The sequence below is a fragment of the Physeter macrocephalus genome, chromosome 14 (assembly GCF_002837175.3).
Source record: "Physeter macrocephalus isolate SW-GA chromosome 14, ASM283717v5, whole genome shotgun sequence".
In the NCBI taxonomy this organism is placed as follows: Eukaryota; Metazoa; Chordata; class Mammalia; order Artiodactyla; family Physeteridae; genus Physeter; species Physeter macrocephalus.
In genome coordinates this window covers 25,087,324-25,107,889 of record NC_041227.1, presented here as the reverse complement: position 1 = coordinate 25,107,889, position 20,566 = coordinate 25,087,324, and the positions used below count along the sequence as shown (strand labels likewise).

At 40.2% G+C, this 20,566-nt stretch overlaps 1 protein-coding gene across 1 annotated transcript; it reads left to right on the top strand.

Moving 5' to 3' along the window:
• Positions 1 to 221: 221 nt before the first annotated feature.
• DEFB119 (defensin beta 119) lies at positions 222 to 9,288 on the top strand. Its single transcript, XM_024128255.1, has 2 exons — positions 222 to 375; positions 9,031 to 9,288. The coding sequence occupies exons 1-2, from the start codon at positions 318 to 320 to the stop codon at positions 9,222 to 9,224; spliced, it is 252 nt and encodes an 83-aa protein (XP_023984023.1). The 5' UTR covers positions 222 to 317; the 3' UTR covers positions 9,225 to 9,288.
• The last annotated feature ends 11,278 nt before the right edge of the window (positions 9,289 to 20,566 follow it).

Genomic DNA, 20,566 nt, shown 5'->3' with positions numbered 1-20,566 from the left:
GCATGTATGCATTAAATAATTAATTCCTTTGTGAATCTCAAAAGGCCAAATGGCTTTAATTTGCCTGTCTCCTTACCCGGAGGGAAAGGCATTTTTTGGCATGGATGCTGGCCAGTTTCCCATATTCTCATCTTGTGCTTTGCTACAACATCTGCTACACATTGTCCTTTGGCTTGGCTGATCTGATATCAATCCTCTTCTGCTATAATTCACTTCCCACGGTCCTGCCAATAAAAGCAAGGCTCATCGCTGTGGAGGAGAACTCTATTTCCATACCCTGCAGCACAGCCACCTCCTTCTCCTGTGACCTTCCAGCCATGAAGTTTCTTTTCCTGTTTCTTGCCATCCTTCTGACCATGGAACCAGTGGTATCAGGTAACTTGGGTGTCTCTCAAATGTCTGGGATCTTGGTCATAAACTTCTCCCCTTCCTCTTTCCCTTCACAGTGGGCAGCATCTGAAGCCTTTTCTCATTTCATGTGGCTTTGGGAGGTTTTCTCACAATCATATCATGTCCACATCTCTCCCTGGTTCTTTTTTGCCAAGGTGGTGGGATGATAGATGTTTGGAGCACCTAACACTTAAGAGCAAGCTAGTATTCTGCTGGAATCTTGGAAGAGGGCTTAGGGGTGAAGGGTCTGGTGCAGGTTGGGGACTCCTTGGGGGCTTTGGGAGATTACACTGAAGGCTGGGGGTGAGTTGTGATGAGGGGGAAAGACTTTGGGATTGGAATAATAGAGGGAAGATGAGGATGAGCCAGAGGTGAGGAGTTGGGCTTCCTTGGTGGTTTGGAGTAGGCTGGAGGGGACATGGGATTTTTGGTTGAGTGGAGCTGGTGCTGGGGATTAGATTGGGGCTTGAGCTGAGGTTGGGAGTTGGTACTGGATGGTGCAGGGTGTTTGAGGTTCAGCTAGATGATGGACAGTTGCTCAGGATTGAGGTTGGTGACTTGGTTAGATTTGGGTTTGGCTTGAGTTGGGGCTCCAGAGGCATTGAGTTGGGTAAGGCTGGGAGTTCTAATTAAGATTGGACTGGTATTTGAGTTTGAATTGAGTGAATATGGGGTCAAGGAGGATTGGAGATTGGGCTGTGGCTGGAGCTGGGACTTGTTGTGTTCAACCTAGACAACTGATAATAAGCCAAATCTGTGGAAACATGGGTGAATCTCCTCCATTCCCTAATAAGACAGATGTTCATTGTCTTTTTCCCATTATTCTCAAGCTCCATCAGGTAGGAACTTCAGTGGCATCATTTGATCTCAAAGTTAGGAGTAGGAGGTTGTGGGATAGGAAGACAGAAAGTTGGGTTTCTGAAGAAGGCTTTCTTAAAAACCTTGAGTTCCCAACCTCGGAACAATTATCTCAGTTCTTTCCCCTTGCAAGATCTCTTCTCTCCTTTCCGGGGGTTGGGTCTAGCACTACCTACTCAACTCTCTCCCTCCCCTTCTCCCCTGACCTCCTGCTCCTCCTCTGCCTCTTCTTGTCTCTCCACTTGAGGGATACTAACATCTACTTAATGGTTGTTCCTATGCCCAGTAACAGACTGTTGGCTGAATGGACAATGCCGGTTGGTGTGCAAAAATGATGAAGACAGCATCACACGTTGCTCAAATCTTAAACGGTGATGTGTCCTTAGTCTCTATTTGACAATTGTACCAATGACAATTGATCGAATGCTCCCTTGGACCACTCCTCATGTGAATGAACAAGTAGGCCATGGCCAGACCTGACAATACAGGGAAGATACATGGAAATCGTGGATAGAAATGACTTTGCTTCAGGTTCTTTAGTTCCTATATTCCATTAAAACTTGCAAATCTGTTTCTTGTGTCTGTCATTCATGAGGAATGATACTCCAAATGGATTGAGGGTAAGGGGATGGCAGGAAGGGCGTTAAGAGTTAGCAGAGAGAAGCCACTGGGGGTGGGCCAAGGCAATGGGGTGATGAGTACAGTCTTGAACATGGTTCCTCATCTACCAGATGCAGGAAAGGATATTGGATCAGGAGTGGATTGAGGAGCATGTGTGGGAAGCCAAGAGACTTAAAGACACAGCTGCTACCTGGAGAGTGGGAGCATCCTTGGGATGGGAGAGTTGGTCTGTCTTGGGGGTGAATGAGCTGGGGTGGACAGGGACTGAGCAGAGCCCAAATCCTTGGATTTCTAGGGAAGTTGGCTGACATGCCTTTTGATGCTTGAGAGCTCACAGCCCCAGCTCAGAGCCCCAGAGCTCACAGCACATAAATTTACTCATTTATAATCGCATTTGTTCATCAGTTGTTTTTTATGTTCTTCCGTGCATTTATTTATTCATTCATTCACCTTAGCTAGGCCCCTTAACACTGTCAGACTCTATGGAAATACACCTCTCAGAACTTCAGCTTCCCCATCTGTAAAACTGGATTAACAAAATCTATCTTGGATTGTGGTGAGAATGAAATGAGATAATGTAGAGCACAGTGCCCGGTACATAGTAAGCCCTCAGTAAATGTTAGCTGTTGCTATTGCTTCCTGATTTATTCAAGTATGTGAAGAATATGTTCTGTGTGCCTTCTAACTGTGTTAGACTCTGAGGAAGACAGACACCTGTCTCATTTGAACTAAGAATTTAGTTTGGGAGAAGACTAAACCATGGGGAACAATGAAGAATTCTGATTGGAAATCTAGAGGACCTGAGTGCCTTCCCAGGCTTTGTTATCTCACATCCTCTTCTCTGGGTCTCCTTTATCCAGCACAGTCATTCACCCCTGAACTGTGTTCTCCACAGTGAGGTCAGAGACCAAGAGTACTCTGTGAAGCTTGGTGCAGGACATAGAGACAGATAGAGGGAGTTCATTGTTATCCATGGAGATAATTTGTTCTCATTTCAATATTTCTGCTCTTAGACTCTGGAAAGAGAGACCCCTCCTCCTCTGATCCTGGTCCTACTCTGGGCTTCCTCTGCCTAAGTGTCTCCTCATAGGGTGAGAAGTTGTAGGGGATAGTGGAAATATATCCACCTAGAGATAGCGCTCGCCCTCCCCTCCCCTCCACTAGACCATGCTTTGAGTATGTGGGGCCTGGAATTCCTCACCCAAAGAACCCTTGTGCCTGCTTTCAGGGACTGCGTGGGCTTTTCCCCCAGGCTTACCCGTGGAGGGTGGGGTCTACTCTGGGTGCACCCCTAAGCAGGAGGAGTGCCAAGGGACATTCCTCTTTGCAGGGGCTGTGGGCAGAGCTTGGATGTTCAGGGTGGAGTGTTCACATCTGTGCATGAGACTCCTCACAGAATTGGGCAGAGCTGGGGTTAGGCAGGAAGAGATCTGGGCTGTGAGCTGAGCCAGCTCCCCTTGTGCTGCATGGAACTCTGAAGAATCCAAGAATTATAAATCCAGATCTGACCTTTCAGGTCATTGTGAAGGGACATTTCATAAAGGGCAATTCTTTATCCCATTTGTTAGTTTGACTTATAATTGTTAAATATTCAAACATATGATACAAGAGCCTCCATTTGTATTCTTGTCCCTGGACCCACAACCATTAGGGCTGTGTCTGGAATTTCAGATTCTGCTCTGCCTCATAACCCATCTCCAAGCCCACTTCAGAGGCAGGAGCTGCAGAACCTGTGCTTTCACAGTCTCGATGCCTGCCTGTGAGCTGGGGACTCTCAGGTTGCACACCAGAGCTACCTGTGCCTTGAGGCCCTGGATGGGACCATCCAAGATACTTCCCTGCTGGCCTCCCTGCCTCCAGATTTTCTTTGCTTTAGCCTCTGTTGTCCGAAGGAGTCTTTCTGGGAAATTCATCTGACTATGTTGCTCTCCTGCTTAGATATCTTCCTTTGGTCCTCACTGCTCAGGATTGGGCACTCAAGACCTTCGCATGGTGGCCCAGCTTCATTTCCCATGACTGCCACTCACAGACTTTCTCTTTAGCTCTCACCATCCTCCCCTGCCCCTCATGCTGCCTTGGTCCATGGTTCCCCTCCACCTTGTCCCCATCACCAGGCTCAACTCTGTGATGAACGCCTTCTCACCCTGCAGAGCCCAGTTAATGTCCCTTCCATTGAAAGCCTTTACATTAGCTCTGTCTCACTATTTCTTAATGATTATAATAATAGTAGCTATATAATAGTTACCATTGACACTTCTTATGTGGCAGGCACTGTGCTTGGTGTTTATAGACCTGAAATCATCCTATTCTTATACAACCTTCTTATTATCCCTATCTTACCGATGAGGAAACTGAGGTCTAGAGAGGTGATATAATTAGCCAAGGTCACACAACATTAAGATAGAGCAGGGGTTCAAAGTAAGTTCTGACTGGCTTCACAAAGTGTCATTCTTAAGGAGGTATGGCACATATCATGTTCTTGTAATTATTTCAATCACTGTCCCCTTCTCACTAATCCCCAAATACACACATACCAGATGGAAAGCCTTAGGGGTTGAGACCACATCTTATTTACATCTGTATGCCTGGTGTTAAGCCCAGCGCTCAGGTCAGATGTGACTTAGTGTTTCCTGGGTGAATGAATAAGTGAAAGATGAATTCATGTGTGAAAACTTGAATGGATTTTGGGAGGGTGTACAAATGGCTGATGCACCAGGCATGAATCAGGGTGGGATCCTTTCTGGGCTAGAGGGATCAGAGGACCACTGCCTCAGGTATATTTGGCTCTAGCTGGCCATGTTAGGAAGGATGCAGAGCAGCTCCTGGGCCTTGCTCAAGTGGATTCATTTTTTTTTTTTTTTTTTTTTGTGGTACGCGGGCCTCTCACTGTTGCGGCCTCTCCCGTTGCAGAGCACAGGCTCCGGATGCACAGGCTCAGCGGCCATGGCTCACGGGCCCAGCCGCTCCACAGCATGTGGGATCTTCTCGGACCGGGGCACGAATCTGTGTCCCCTGCATCGGCAGGCGGATTCTCAACCACTGCGCCACCAGGGAAGCCCAAGTGGATTCTTAAAAGTCATGCATTAGTGTTTGCTCTTAAAACACATAGATTTCACAGCGTGAGAGGGAAGAGTCTAGGGATTCCCCAATACCTGGGGCCTGGTGTTAACTTCTTCACACACAGCCATTCATGCTCCCACCAAATTAATTCATTATGAGGCATGGACTCTTCACTCAGTCAACAACATTTATTAAGAACCTCCTCTGTGTTTTACATAGAGACAACCATCAGGAGTGATAGGATGGTGGGGGTGAAAAAAGGGCTTGGAGCTCACTGTTGAGCCACGATAAGTCTTCAGAAGACACTTAACCCCCTTGTTTGAATCTCTGGACTTAGAGTCTGGGCATGTGAAATTTTGAAAATTCCCTTAGATTATTCTTTTGGGAAATAAGACCCCCACCCCCGCAACTCCCTGTCAAACCTTCTTGATTTCAGATAGCCCTCAAACTGTGAGAATCTCTGATCTAGGCAACTTTCCCCTGTCTTCCCATTTCACAGATGGGGAAATGGAGGCCCAAGGAGGAAAAATGACCTATGTTCATAAGCAGGTCCAAGACAATGATGCTGGGATTAATAAGCAGATTTTCTCTGACTTCTGGTGAGAGGGCTGCAGGAACATTGAAGGTGATGTTAGGTTGCCATGGGTGATACAGTGAGCAGTGGCACACAGTGATATGGGCCTGATAGGAGGGCAGATGTTAGGAGCTGCAAAGACCCTGACAAAAGCTTTGAGGTTAGTTTGAGCACCTTTGAAACCCCTTTCAGGAGTGCCATGGCCTCTCTCCTGGGGGAAAGTTTGAAGCAGGTTTGCCTGCCTGCTCTACCATCTTAAGTGCACCCTTCTGTACACCCTTCTTTTGGATGCAAATCTCACATTGACCCTCCTTCTCAAGGAAAGTAGAAAGGGATTTTATCTCCAGGAGATATAACAGGAAGAGTGTCATTTTTGTGCCTGTAAGGCCTCCTTGAATCTGTTTTTTTTCCTTGTAAGCTGAGGGGTGAAGAGGATGAGTAGAAACTTGGTCAGTAGAGAGTAGAACCCCCTGGGATGGGGGCATTTACCTGGCAGCTGTAGATGCATTGTGACCCCAAAACAGGAAAGACTGGGTGCCTATCCTGGACCTTTCCTGGGGTTGATACATAGGCCTGCTGGTATAGCTTAAGCTCAGTTCAGCTTCTGTTTGTACAGCAGTACAACTGCTATTGGTGCAATGCATGTGCATACTTCCATGACATTTTATCACAAGTGTGATGTAACCATCATTATGATCAAGGTTATTCTATCACCATAATGATCTCCCTCCTGCTACTCCTTTCTAGTGGCACAGACTCTCCTCTCTGCCCTCACCCTCTGTCGCTATCCCTAACCCCTGACAACCACTAATCTTTTTCTCATCTCTATAATTTTGTCATTTTAAGACTGTTGTATAAATGGAATCATATTTGATCTTTTGAGATTGGCTTTTTTCACTCAACATTATGTTCTTGAGATCCATCCAAGTTATGTGGCTAGATAGATCATTCCTTTTAATTCTGATGAGTTCTAGCCAGTGCATTAAGGCAAGAAAATGAAATAAAGGCATTCAGATTAGAAAGGAAGGAATAAAACTGTATTTGCACATGTCATAATGGTTTATGTAGAAAATACAAAGGAATCTACAAAAAAATGTAGAACTAATAAGTAAGTTTAGCAAGACCACAGGATACAAGATAAACATACAAAAATCAATTATATTTCTATCTTATCACTGAACATATGAACACTGAAATTAAAAACACAATATCATTCATAATCATTCCAAAAAAATAAAATGCTTAAGTGTATATCTAATAACACATATACAGAAATTGTAGGCTGAAAATTATAGAATGCTGATAAAAAACCAAAGAAGATATAAATAAATGAAGAGACATACTGTGGTTATAGATTGTAAGATTCAACTAGGAAAGATGTCAGTTCTCCTTAAACTGACAGATACATTTAACAGAATTTCTAACAAAATCACAGAAAGGTTTTCTGTGGATATAGACAAGATTATTCAGTTTATATCTCACCTGTAGAGAAATCAGCAAAGGAATGAGAATAGCTAAAACAAAGAACAAAGTTGGAGGAATCATTCTACCAGATTTCAAGACGCATATAGCTAAAGTAACCAAGATTGTGTGGTCCTGGTGGAGAGATAAGATGCACAGATCAATGGAACAGAAGAGGAAACTCAGAAATAGCCCTACACAAGTGCAACCAATTGATTTTTCACAAATGTGCAAAAGCAATCCAATGGAAGAGAGATATCTTTTTCAACAAATGTTGCTGTAGCAATTGGATATCTGTAGGCAAAAAAAAAAAAAAAAAGACTCTCAATCTAAACCTCACAACTTACACAAAAATCAACTCAAAATGGATCATAGGTTTAAAGGTAAAATGTAAACTTATAGAAGAAAAAATAAGAAAAAGCTTTCAGATCTAGGGCTAGGTGAAAAGTTCTTAGAGATGAAGAGCACAATCCATAAAAGAAAAAAACCAATAAATTGGACTTAATCAAAATTTAAAACTTTCACTCTGAGAGACCCTGTGAAAAGGGTAGATGAAAAGACAAATTACAGACTGGGAGAAATATTTGCAAACCACATATGTGACAAAGAACTTGTATCTAGAATATAAAAACAACTCTCAAAACTCAACAGAAAAAAGCACGCAATCCAATTAGAAGGAAAACATGAAAAGATATTTTCCTGAAGAGGATATACAGATGGCAAATAAGCACATAAAAAGATGTCCAACATCATTAGCAATTAGGAAAATGCAAATTAAGACCACAATGTGATTACCTGCATATCTATTAGAACAGTTAAAATTTTAAATAGTGACAATTCCAAATGCTGGCAAGGATGCAGAGAAACAGAATCTTTTATACAGTGCTGTGAATGTTAAATGGTACAACCACACTCTGGAAAATAGTTTGGCAGTTTCTTTTAAACTAAACTAAATATACAATGACCATACTACCCAGCAAATGCACTCTTGGGCATTTATTCCAGAGAAATTAAAATTTAGTTCCAAAAACCTGTAGATAAATGTTCATAGCAGCTTTATTTATTTTTTAAGATATTCATTAAAAAAAGACTATTTTTAAGGCCAGTTTTAGATTCACAGCAAAATTGAGAAGAAAGCACAGAGATTTCCCATATGCTCTCTGCCCCCATTCACGCACAGCCTCCCCTATTATTAACATCTCCCACCAGAGTGGTACTTTATTACAATTGATGAATCTACATTGACACATCGTAATCACCCCAAGCCCATAGTTTACATTAAGATTCACTCTTGGTGTTGTACATTTTATGAGTTTGGACAAATATATAATGACATGAATCCAACATTATAGTATCACATAGAGTATTTCCACCCCCCACCCCGCCACATCCTCTGTGCTCTACCTACTCATCTCTTTCCCCATTCCAACCCCTGGCAACCGCTGATCTTTTTATTGTATCCTTTTCCAGAATGTCATATAGTTGGAACCATACAGTATGTAGCCTTCTCAGTTTGGCTTCTTTCACTTGGTAACATGCATTTAAGCTTTCTCCACGTCTGTTCATAGTTTGATAAATCATTTCTTTTTTTAGCACTGAATAATATTCCGTTGTCTGGATGTATCATGGTTTATTTATCCTCTCACCTACTGAAGGGCATCTTGGTTGCCTCCAAATTTTGGCATTTATAAATTAAGCTATTATAAACATCTGTGTGCAGACTTTTGTCTGGACATAAAATTTCAAGTCCTTTGGGTAAATAACAAGGAGTGGAATTATAGGATCATATGGTCAGAGTACGCTTAGCTTTGTAAGAAAGAGCCAAACTGTCTTTCAAAATGGCTATACCATTTTTCATTCTCACCATCAATGAGTGAGACTCCCTGTTCCTCCACTTCCTTGCCAGCATTTAATGTTTTCAATGTTACAGGTTTGGGCCATTTTAATAGGTGTGCCATGGTATCTCATTATTGTTTTAGCCCTTTATGTTTTACTATGCTCTCTGATTTGTCAGATCTGTTACTGGTAAATAGAAATTAACTATTTGTATTTTTTTTTTTTGCCAGGCAAACGTCACATCCTTCAGTGCATGGGTAACTTGGGAATCTGTAGAGCCTCTTGCAAAAAGTCTGAACAACCCTACCTCTATTGCAGAAATTATCAATCATGCTGCCTCCATTCCTACGTAAGAATAGACATTTCTGGCCAAGAGGGAAAAAATGACTGGAGCCAAGAGAATCGCTGGCCAAAAATATCCTGAGTGCTAGTGATCACCATCCTCAATCTGCTGCCAATACCCTTCATTAAAATTCATGCACCTGCCACACTTCTGTGTCTTTCATCCATTGGAAATCATGGTGAGACTGAGTTTTGCATGGTGAGATATCTGTCCCATTCTGGATCCAAACCTGTGAGGGAGAGAAGGCTGGAAGAAACTGGAGTGACAAGAAGAATCTAGACTAGTCAGTGATGATGGGGCAGAGACTATGCTTGAGTCAACCGAGGAAGTGTTGAAGGGTTTAGGCAGAGCCATGACTTAATCTGTGCTATGTCGGGCTCAGAGGGGGACCACACTAGTGGGAACGATGCATAGGGCAGTAGGTGGAGGTCTTGTAGACAAATACATCTTAACCCATTGAAGACATTCCTAACCAGCTGTTGTAATATAGAATAAGTTGTCTTGTCAGGGTTTCAAGTTGTGATGCTGAAGATCTATTTGGTGATTATTGTGAAAGGAATTGGAACATTGGATGCTGTTGTTCTTTCTGATGATTGTTAAGGTCTTTTACTTCTTGAAAATCTAGGAGGCTTGTGCCCTCAATTACAACCAACACTATCTTTTAAAGGTAAAATTCTAACTTTACTTCTATGTCTTACCTCTACTAATATCTTATTTTTTCTCCATCTTTAGTTCCATTTTGTCAAAAGGCGAGTAGCTATGCTTGCTAATTATCTTGCTCTATTTCTCTGCTTCTCCTCAACGCATTACAACTTGCTTTTCTGGTTATTGTTCTATTGAACTGACTGTGGCCAAGGTCACCAGTGGACCTTGTTTTTAAAATTTTCATGGATGTTGCTCAATTTATATCCCACTCTGCCTCTTGGTAGCATTTCCAACCATAGTTCATTTCCTCCTTGAAAATCTTAACTTGGCTTCTGTGACTTCACTCATTCTTCGTTTTCCTCCTAACTTTTGGGCTGCTCCTTCTCACTGATCTTTTGGAGTTTCCTTTTCTGTCATTTGCCTCACTGCATTCCTCTGAAGTTTCTCTTCTCTTGTGAGAATAACCCCCCACCACCACATTCCTGGGGAAAGACTGACAGTTCTATAGCCATGATAACAGGTAAATACTTTGAAAGGTTTTAAATCTTTCTCATTGATCAGTGACAACTTGCTTTAGCGAACACACCTCTGAAAGCCAGATTATCCATGATAATTTTATGCTTTGAAAGTCAGTCAATCAACACTGGATTCACTTCAGCGTACACACGTCTAAGTTGTCATCAACTCATCCCCACATCCGAACCCAACGCCACTCCCACAAATGCTATGTAAGTTCAGCACTTTGCTCTGCTTATTGAGCCTATGCCTGACCAGGATGGCTCTATTTTATTTAAGAAAGAATCAAACACTTCAGCATTTTGGTTTCAGACATTAAGTGACAGTTTCATCCTTTGATAATTATCTTCTTTTGTCCTTCCTTCTGTGAGGCCACACAACCTCTTGCAACTGTAAAGCTTATGGTCTGGAGGAAAGTGTTGGTTTTGGACCTCTGTTTATGGCAGAGTAATAGTCTAAGAACACAGATTAACCCTCCCATTGAAAATATGTAAAATAACATCTAAAATACTTACAAAACTTCTTAAGCATCCTTGATCTTGCAAAAAAAGTAAAGAATATTAAGGTCAAGTGAAACAAGGTGCTCTTCTGAAGGCAGTAACTAAAGTTGACTTTTGTCTTGAAAGCATTTGCTGAATCAGGTGAACTTGACCTTTGGTTGCCATGACTTTGGCCAGTGTGCAAGCAGGCAGGGGAGAGGAGACAGTGCCTAGGGTCTGAAAAAGTGTGAGTCTAAGAGGAGACTCCCAGATAAACCTTTTTCCTGAAAGTGTTACATATGCTTTGTAAAGATAAAACAGATACAACGGTTCTTCTCCTTCACCAGATGTTTTCAAAGAAAATTGCTTGGTCTTGAACGTTGATATTCAGTATATAGAAAAAATCTCCACCGCGAATTTACAGCCTTCCAGCTTGATCTCACATAGTCTTTTAGCCTGAATTCACGGTATATGGATGATTTGAAAAAAAAAAAAAATCAAGCTGATGATTTAGCTTAAAGCTGTCCCAAACTAATAGTGCCAAAGACAACTGACAGAAACAGATGTCAGGACTCAACTAATTTACTCAGGTAAAGTTCCAAGGAAAATGCAAAGATTAGAGCCCCAAATCATAAAACACACAAGGAATTAGGGCACCATGAATTTAGGCCAGCAGAAACCATAGACCAGAGATTAAGACTTTCAAAGACAAAATATTAGAATTACCAGTAATAATACTTTTAACAATAATTTGAAAAAATGAATTAATGAGATTTGAATTTCCCATCACCAATAGGGTATTATCTGACCCCTATGAAGAAGCACTCCAATGTTAGATGGAAATGGTATATTCAGAACTGAGGCTTACTAGGCATGGAAAGCAGAAATAAACTGCAGGAGCAAGTGGCTCAGATGCCTATGGTACTTGCTTTATTGCCTCTCCTTTATTACATACTAATGGTATCACTAAGGGTATCAATTCCTATGGTTAGCTAACAAAGGAGGAAAAAGCAAGGCTGGGTTTGTGGAGTGGTTTACATGATATGCTAGCACCAGCCAGGAGTGCTGCTTGATAGCCTAATTTAGAGGTGGCCCTGAAATTAGTAAGGGAATCTTTTCAGTAGAAAGAGGGAGAATCTAAGGTATGGATCTATAGTAATTCATGGACAGTGATATAGGGTTGAGTGGTGAGTAGTTCAGGGTCTCAGAAAGAGCAAGATTAGTAGATTTGTAACAATGAGGTATGTGGTAGAGTTGCATGGATGGACCTCTCTGAGAGGAGATGGGGTGTGAATATATTTTTGTGCCATCAGAGGGAGACAAATAAAGCTTTCAGTAATAAGGTGACAAAATGACTCGTCTTTTCACCCACAATTAAGGGGCTATCCTGATCCTTGGATATCCATATGTGATCAAGACTTGGTTAAGGACATGTGCCTATGAAGCCAGCTTTTCAACAGATTTTATTCCAACCTTGAAGCAACTGGGGTAAAAAGGAGTCCTTACAGCTCACACCTGGGCCAGCCAGTTTCCTACAGTGAGTGATAACATAGGGCGTTAGGACCAAAGATGGTAGTAAAATGGATGCTTTCACCTGAGGTGTTTGCTATTATAAAGAAAGCATTTGGTGTCCTAGAAGCTACTCTCCTAAATACAAGGACTTGGAATTTTGATTGTGGCCATTTATGCTGCCATCAAGAGGCAGGACTAACACACGGGATGCCTCTGGTATCCCAAAACACTTGTTGAGAAGACAGAAGGACAAATGGTAAGATGAGTGTTGGAATACTTCAAGTAATTAAGGCTGTGGCTAGGTAACTTGCAAACTAGGGACACTAAAAATGGATTAAACTTATGGAAATAATTTGAAATTTCAAGAAAAGCACTGAGGAGTTTATCATTGGAAAATTTTGGACTTCTTTACACAGCCTTTTTATCTAGAATTACACATTGATGGAGGGTGGGAGTGGGTCCTAGTGGTATTTTCAGTGCATTAACCTGTATGGCTTAATCTATCACTTTGAGGACAGAGAGAGTGAGGGCCAAGAGGAAGTCATGAGCTTTGAAGAACTTCTGGGAGAGAGGTCTGGTTTTCAGTGCCGGGTCACACTTTTAATCTTCTTTATTCCTGATGTTTATTCCCCGTTGGTTGTAGCAGATACTAGTGTTACAGTTCTATCCATAGCATCTCCTCCCGAGCCATATTGTGGATGCAGGAGATGTGGTAGCTTTCTTGTCTGAAGACATTTGTCCTTGGTCTGGAACACAGCAGGACTGATGATTTTTACATACTGCTTTTATTATTTCATCAACATTGCATTTTTTCCTGCAGTGCCCTGAGTTGTGCCAGCATTTTTTTCCACCACCATAAGCTGAAAAATAAAAGTAAAGAGCACTGATTTTAGGTTAGTGATGCTCTCAATTTACAAGCGTGGCTGTATATTTGGCATCCCATACTTTGCAAGATTCCCAGCTCAGGCCTGGTAAATACCGTGTTTCTAAAAATGTCTGTTCCCAACCTCCTATCTGCCCATTTAAAATTTTTTTTCTGAAAGTGAGCTGCATCTTGCTATAAATGAAACTAAACTTCTTAGTCACAAGGAATTGGAACTAGTTATAATGAAGCTAACTGGGCCTGTGTGAAGCTATCCACATAAAGTAAGTTCATCCTGTTGTCACTGTAATTGAGTTATTTGCATTGCTCATACCCCACATGGCTAAATTTCTTTGAATACATTCAGAATATACATTCAAATAAGTATATAAAATGTATCTCTGTACTGTAAAACAATAAGAAAATGAATACCCATGTACCTGCATTCTGATTAAGAAATAGAACATTAATAGAACCTTAGAATAGTGTAATTATTCCTGAGATTCTTCATTTACTCAAATATTAGGCTAGTGCATCTTAAACTTTGTAATTTGCATATGAATCACAGAAGTCTTGTTAAAATGCAAATTTTGTTTCAGTTGGTGGGAAAGGGTCTGAGTTTCTGCTTTTCTAACAATCCTCTAGGTGACACCAGTACTGCTGGCATGGACTACATTTTATGTAGCAAGGTTTCAGGCCTTAAAAATACCTTAATAAGTTCCATTCGTTTAATATCAGACATTCTATGTTTTCTAATCAAATGTAATAAAATTAGAATTAAAAATCCCATGTATTTGAAAATTAAACAATATGATAAAAAATAAATTAGAAGGGTAGGAATAAAATCAGAAATAATATAAGTTAGAAGTTCATGAAGACAGAAAACTTCTGGAAAGACTGATTAAGAAAAAAAAGAGGAAAATAAAAATGACATCCTTAGTGAAATGGTGAAATAAAACCAGACATAACATATCAAAAATAACAGAAAAGAATTATCAACAACTGTACGCTAATAAAATTGAAAACCTAGATGAAACACATAAATTCCTAAAAATATTCCAGTGATGGTCTAGGAAGAAATTATAAACCTCAATAAATCAATGTGTTTGGAAATTGAAATGGTAGTGAAAAATTCTTCTTCCCCAAAGCCTCAGCCCTAGATGATTTTTACAATTTTGGTAAAACACATATAACATAAAATTTACCAATTTATCCATTTTTAAGTGTATAGTGTTGCCATCACCAACATCCACCCACAGAACTCTTCTCATCTTGCAACGGAAGCTTTGTACTCATTAAAAAATACCCTCACCCCCATTCCCCTGGCAACCATCATTCTGTTTTCCGTCTCTATGAATCTGATTACTGTAAGTACCTCATGTGAGTGGAATCATACAGTATTGGTCATTTTGTGACTGGTTTATCTCACTTAGCATTATATCTTCAGTGTTCACCCATACTGTAGCATGTGTCAGAATTTCTTTCCTTTTTAAAGCTGAATAATATTCCATTGCATGCATTATATACCACATTTTGTTTATCTATTCATCAATCAATGGACATTTGGATTGCTTCCACCTTTTAGCTATTGTGAATAATACTGTTATTCTAGATGATTTTAAAGGTGAGTTCTACTAATTTCACAGAAGATCCAAGTATTAATCTTATACAAAATGTTCCAGAAAATAGAGATGGAGGGGAAAGGAAAGCTGTCTGGGTCATTTTATGAGATAGCTATAATATTGGTTCTAAAACTAGAAAATAATAGGTCCATTTTCTTTATAAATATAGATTAAAAAAATCCTAAATAAAGTGTTAGTCAACTGAATTCAACAATGTATTAAAATACATCATGATCAAGTAGGGTTTAACTCCAAAAGCAAAATTACCATCCAACATTAAAAAATCCTTCAAAGAAATTCACTACCTTTATAGAATTAAGGAGATAAATAATAGAATTATATTATTTTACACAGAAAAATGACTTGATAAAGTTCAATGTTTTCTTATGATGAAAACTAGGCAAAACAGGAATAGTGGGAATTTCCTTAATTTGGTGAAGGTTATGTATCAAACTCTAGAACTAACATTATCTAAAGGAGAAACTAATTTCCACTGAGGTCAGGAAAACAAAGATACTCTATTATTACTATTGTTTGAAATAGTAGTGGTGGACCTGGCCAATGCTTTAAGAAAAAAACCAAAACCAAAACCAAAACCAAACAAGAGTATAAGGACTGGAAGGAAAGAGAGAAAATTGTCATTCATTCTAGCAGTCATAATATAAAAAAGGAACCAACAAACTATTATAATTAGTAAGGGTTCAGTAATTATGTCAGATGCAATAACAACTTATAAGACTCAATTTCACTTTTCTACACCAACAGTAACTTACTAGAAAGTATAATAAAATATATAGCATAGCCATGAAATATCTTGTTTTAAACTGAGAATATCTAAGTCCTCTATGGGATTTATTTTATTTTATTTTTTATTTTTTATTTTTTTTGCGGTACGCGGGCCTCTCACTTTTGTGGCCTTGCCCGTTGCGGAGCACAGGCTCCAGACGCGCAGACTCAGCGGCCATGGCTCACGGGCCCAGCCGCTCCGCGGCACGTGGGATCTTCCCGGACCGGGACACGAAGCCGTGTCCCCTGCATCGGCAGGCGGACTCTCAACCACTGCGCCACCAGGGAAGCCCTAGGATATATTTTAAAACCATGAGATGTGGCCTTGAATGAAATGACTTAATTATCATATAGATTCACTTTCCTGTAAATTAATCCACAAATTTAGTGCAATTCTCATCAAAATCTCAGTGGGATTTTTGGGAAACTTCATCATTTTACTTTAAAATTTATAATGAAGAATAAAGGCCACCAATTGCTAACATTACTTTTTTAAAAAGTAAGACAAAATTTTGTCCTTCTAGACACTGACAGCCTGTCAAACGATGGTAATACAAAAAAATATAGTAGATTGTCACCAGAACAAACCAATAGAACAGAATAGACAGCTTGCAATAGATCCATGCTCAAATGGGAAACTTAATACGCACTAACAGTGACATCATGAATCAATGGAGAGGCATAGATTATTTAGCATACAGTGTTGGGAAAATTGGATAACTTCATGAGAAAAACAAAAGTGGATTTACACATTCCGTCTAGTGGCTTAAAGATCTACATGTGAAAGGGAAGCCTGAAAAGTTATTAGAAGATAATGTCAGATTGCCTTTGAGACGTAAGAATGGGAAAAACTTCTTTAACAAAATCACCAAGTACAACCCACAAGGCAAAATATTGTTGAATTTGATTAGACCAGAATTAATTTTCTGTTCAATTGAAGGACATATCATGGACCAAGTTCATAGACAGGTAGATGACAGGTTGGGGAATAATACCCAGTGACTAAAACTGACTAGGGAATAATATAAAAAATAGCTAGGGCTTCCCTGGTGGCACAGTGGTTGAGAGTCCGCCTGCCGATGCAGGGGACACGGGTCTGTGCCCCGGTCCGGGAAGATCCCACATGCCGCGGAGCGGCTGGGCCCGTGAGCCACGGCCGCTGAGCCTGCGCGTCCGGAGCCTGTGCTCCGCAACGGGAGAGGCCACAACAGTGAGAGGCCCGCGTACCGCAAAAACAAACAAACAAACAAACAAAAGGCATTCTCCATTATTTAAAATACTGTTTCAGGAAAAAGATCTCTTGCCTATCAACAAGAAAGCATCACCTGCCCAGTAGAAACAATTGGCAAAGGATATAAATAGGCAATTAGCAGAAGTGGAAAGAGTCACTTGTTTGTTCATTCAACAAATGTTGAACGCACTGTTCAAGATACAGGAGGATACATCCTTTAGCAAAATAAACTAAACTTTCTACTCTCATGGAAACAATAAATGAAGCTGTAAGAGATGAAAGTAAAACATGCTTTATGTCAGATGCTGTTAGATATAGATGATAAGCATTCTGGAAAACAGTGAAGCAGGGAAAGGGGAGTAGGAAGTGTGTGATTGGAAGGGAAGTAGTAAAAGACCTCACTGAGAAGGAAGTGAGAAAGTGAGCTATGACTGTAATTGGGGGAAGAGTGTACCAGGCAGAGGAATCAGCAAGTACAAAGGCCCAGAGTCAGAATTTATCCCAAAGATTTTGGAAAACAATAAGGTTGCTATGGTGACGGTAGAATAAGTTAGGTGGAGAGTAACTGGAGAAATATAATGGAGGTTGAGATCTCACAGGGTCTTGCAGGTCACTGAAAGCAAGCGTCCAAATATTTTGATCACAGGATAAGAGAAGTGCAAAAAAACAAAAAACAAAAAAAACCCCCAACAGTGTGATATTACTTTGTGCCCATCAGATAGGTAAAATAATGCTGACTGTTGGAGGGATTATGGTGATATGGTGTCCCTTGTGCACTGTTGGTGAGAGGTATGCGGATTTCCCTGTCCTTATAAATGTCACTGAGTTTTATTCTTCTTTCTTAAACATAGGGGCTGTCCAAGATAAAACAAAGACCTCATGCTTCCTTCATCATCTCAACTATTCCCTCTAAGGGGATGGCATCAAATTTATATCTCTTACCAGAACACTCAGACTTAAAACCTCAGAACATGTAATATTTCCTTCACTCCCCACATGCTCTAAGTTTCCATGATTTATGGATTGCTTTTACAAAATTTTTCATATCTGTCTCTTAGTCTTAACACCCCCACATGAGCTCAAAGCAGACACAATTGTCCCATGTGGACCATATGAAATTGTACCTGATTGTGTCTGGAATTGCAACTGGAGAATTACTCAAAATCTCGATAGCTAGTAATTTCTACTGTCAGTGTCCTGAAAGACATATAAGGGAGGAATTAGTGGAATAAAATATTTTACACTTACCTTTTGACTTCAAGGTCATTTGACTTCAGGGAATCTATTTTGTATAAATCCTTTTCCAAATATGTAAAGATAGTTGTACAAGTATGTTCATTGATGTGCTGTTAGAAAATTAGGAAATTTCCAAATGACTATTCATAAATTATGGCTTATCTGTGGAATTTTACAACTTTACAAAGAATGAGGCAGATCTTTAGGTGGTGACATGGAAAGATGGTCACAAAATATTAATGAAAGAAGAACACTGCATAACCATGTATATGGCATGTTTACTTTTTTTAATAAAAAGAAATATATAGATTAAATTTAATACAACTTTGTTCATACATTGAAATGTATGTTGAGAGATACAGCAAAGGAGAAAGCAGGGTACATTGAATAAAAAACTATTCAGGTCCTCTTCAGTAGCAATTTCAAAGTTTTGGTCATGACTTTAGATATACTTAATAAAGCAGTAATTATTAAAACCTAGACTTTTATTTTAGAAGAGAATGAAAGTCAGTTCTATTTTTCACATAACAGCTCTGCAGATACTTTCTGACCTGTTTGCCAAATTCCAGGCTATGAGAAAAAAGAAAGGAACTCATGTAAAGCTATAACAGGACTTTTAGGGTCAGGAAAACATAGGAAAGTGGGCTTTGGGAATTACTTTCAAGAGCTGGCACAAACTGGAAAGAGAATTGAATTGAGTCAAGCTGTCACCTGGTTCCTTAGGTGGCAACTTGGAACACAGAACAAAGGACAACTCTGGCTGTTTGGGTTGCCCCTGTCTATAGCGGACAACTTGTCCTACCCTTACGTTCTTCCCTTGCCAGGGACAAGGTCCCCAAGTGGGGGCCGTGGAGCTGCTCCTGTTGTGGGGGTACCATGACACATTGGACATTTACACAGCCCGGAACATAGTCTACCTCCATTTTTGTGGCTTCCCTGGGTTCTCATTACCTGGGGTCACTTGTGGTAGGAACACCAGGACAGTAAAAGTCAGGAGCAGGAGTCTCATGGTCCTTGGGAATTAGGAGGCAGCGGATCCAGGAGTCAAGAACACTTTGTACAGTATGAATCTGAAGTAGAGTTTTATTGGCCTCTCTGGGGTGGGGTCAGAGGAATGGGGCACTGAACTGGACAGATATGTAAAAGCTAATCCATGCAGAACATTAGTCTGTTGGCTGGTACTTTGATCAAGCATCTGATAAAAGGCACTGGGAGGGCACTCAGAGGTTTTAGAAGTCACAGGCTTTTAGGAAGTGTTTGGAGATATGGAGACAGAGGCATTGCATACCAAGACATCTTCCATGACCTCCACAGGCCTCTCATCAGGGTCTGCCTTCTCTGTTCACGGTCCCACTCATTCTAGCCTAAGTCTGCTTTTGAACTATTTACTTGTGTCTACCCCTCAACTGAATTGTGAGATTCCTGAGAGTGAGGACTGTGTCTCTCATTTTTGAACCCCCAAGGCATAAATCATATTCTCAGTAAAGGTTTGTGAAAATAAAAGATAGTGAACACATGTCAATTTATAATCCCTCACATATGTGCCCACCAGGGGAAGTTACTTGTCCAAGGTAGTATAGCTGATTTGCTGCAGAGTTTAAAATAGGGATCAAAGGGGGATGTTACCCAATGTCATCAGAAATGCTTTCTACCCAAGGCAGTTCCATGGTAACTTGGTATGTTACTTTTGACAAGGGCACCCTGGTGACCATTGGAGGAGTTACCTGTGAAGGCTTTATTAAGTTATAATTAACAAACCATAGATTGTACATATTTAAAGTGTACAGTTTGATAATTTTGACATGTATGTACTCATGATAACTTCACCACAATCAAGATAATTAATCTGCTACCCCCCAAAGATTCTTCATGCCTCTTTGGAATCCCTCCCCCTTGCTTCTCCTTGCCCTCTCCCTCTACCCATAGGAACTCTCTGATCTGCTTTTGGTAACCATACATTAGTTTACATTTTCCTGAATTTTATATAAATGCAATCATACATTATGTATTTTTAAAGATCTGGCTTCTATAATTCAGTGTAATTATTTTGAGATTCACCTATGTTGTAATGAGTTTCAACAGTTTACTCTTTTTTATTGCTGAGTAGTATTCCACTGTATGAATATCAGTTTATACATTCAGACATTTAGACTGTTCCTAGCTTTGGCTGTTACAAATAAAGATACTATGAACATTCATGCGCACGTGTTTGTAGGAACATATACTTTCTGTTCTTTTAGGTAAATATCTGGGAGTAGAATAGCTGGATAACATGGTAGGTGTCAGTTTAACTTGCTAGGAAATTGCCACTCTGTTTTCCAAAGTGGTTGTAACATATTGCATTCACACCAGCAATGTATGAGGATTTCCTCACCAACACGTGGTATGGTTAGTCTTTTAGTGGGTGTACAGTGGTATCTCACTGTGGTCTTAATTTGTAACTCCCTTAAGTAACTGAAGATCTTTCCACCTGTGAAGTTGTTTGGGTGATTCTAGATCCTTCACATTTCCATATGATCTTTTAAATTAGCTTG

Coding starts and splice junctions, on each gene's coding strand:
- DEFB119 (XM_024128255.1), top strand. CDS start 318: ATGAAGTTTCTTTTCCTGTTTCTTGCCATCCTTCTGACCATGGAACCA. Junction 376..9,030: donor CATGGAACCAGTGGTATCAG/GTAACTTGGGTG, acceptor TTTTTTTGCCAG/GCAAACGTCACATCCTTCAG.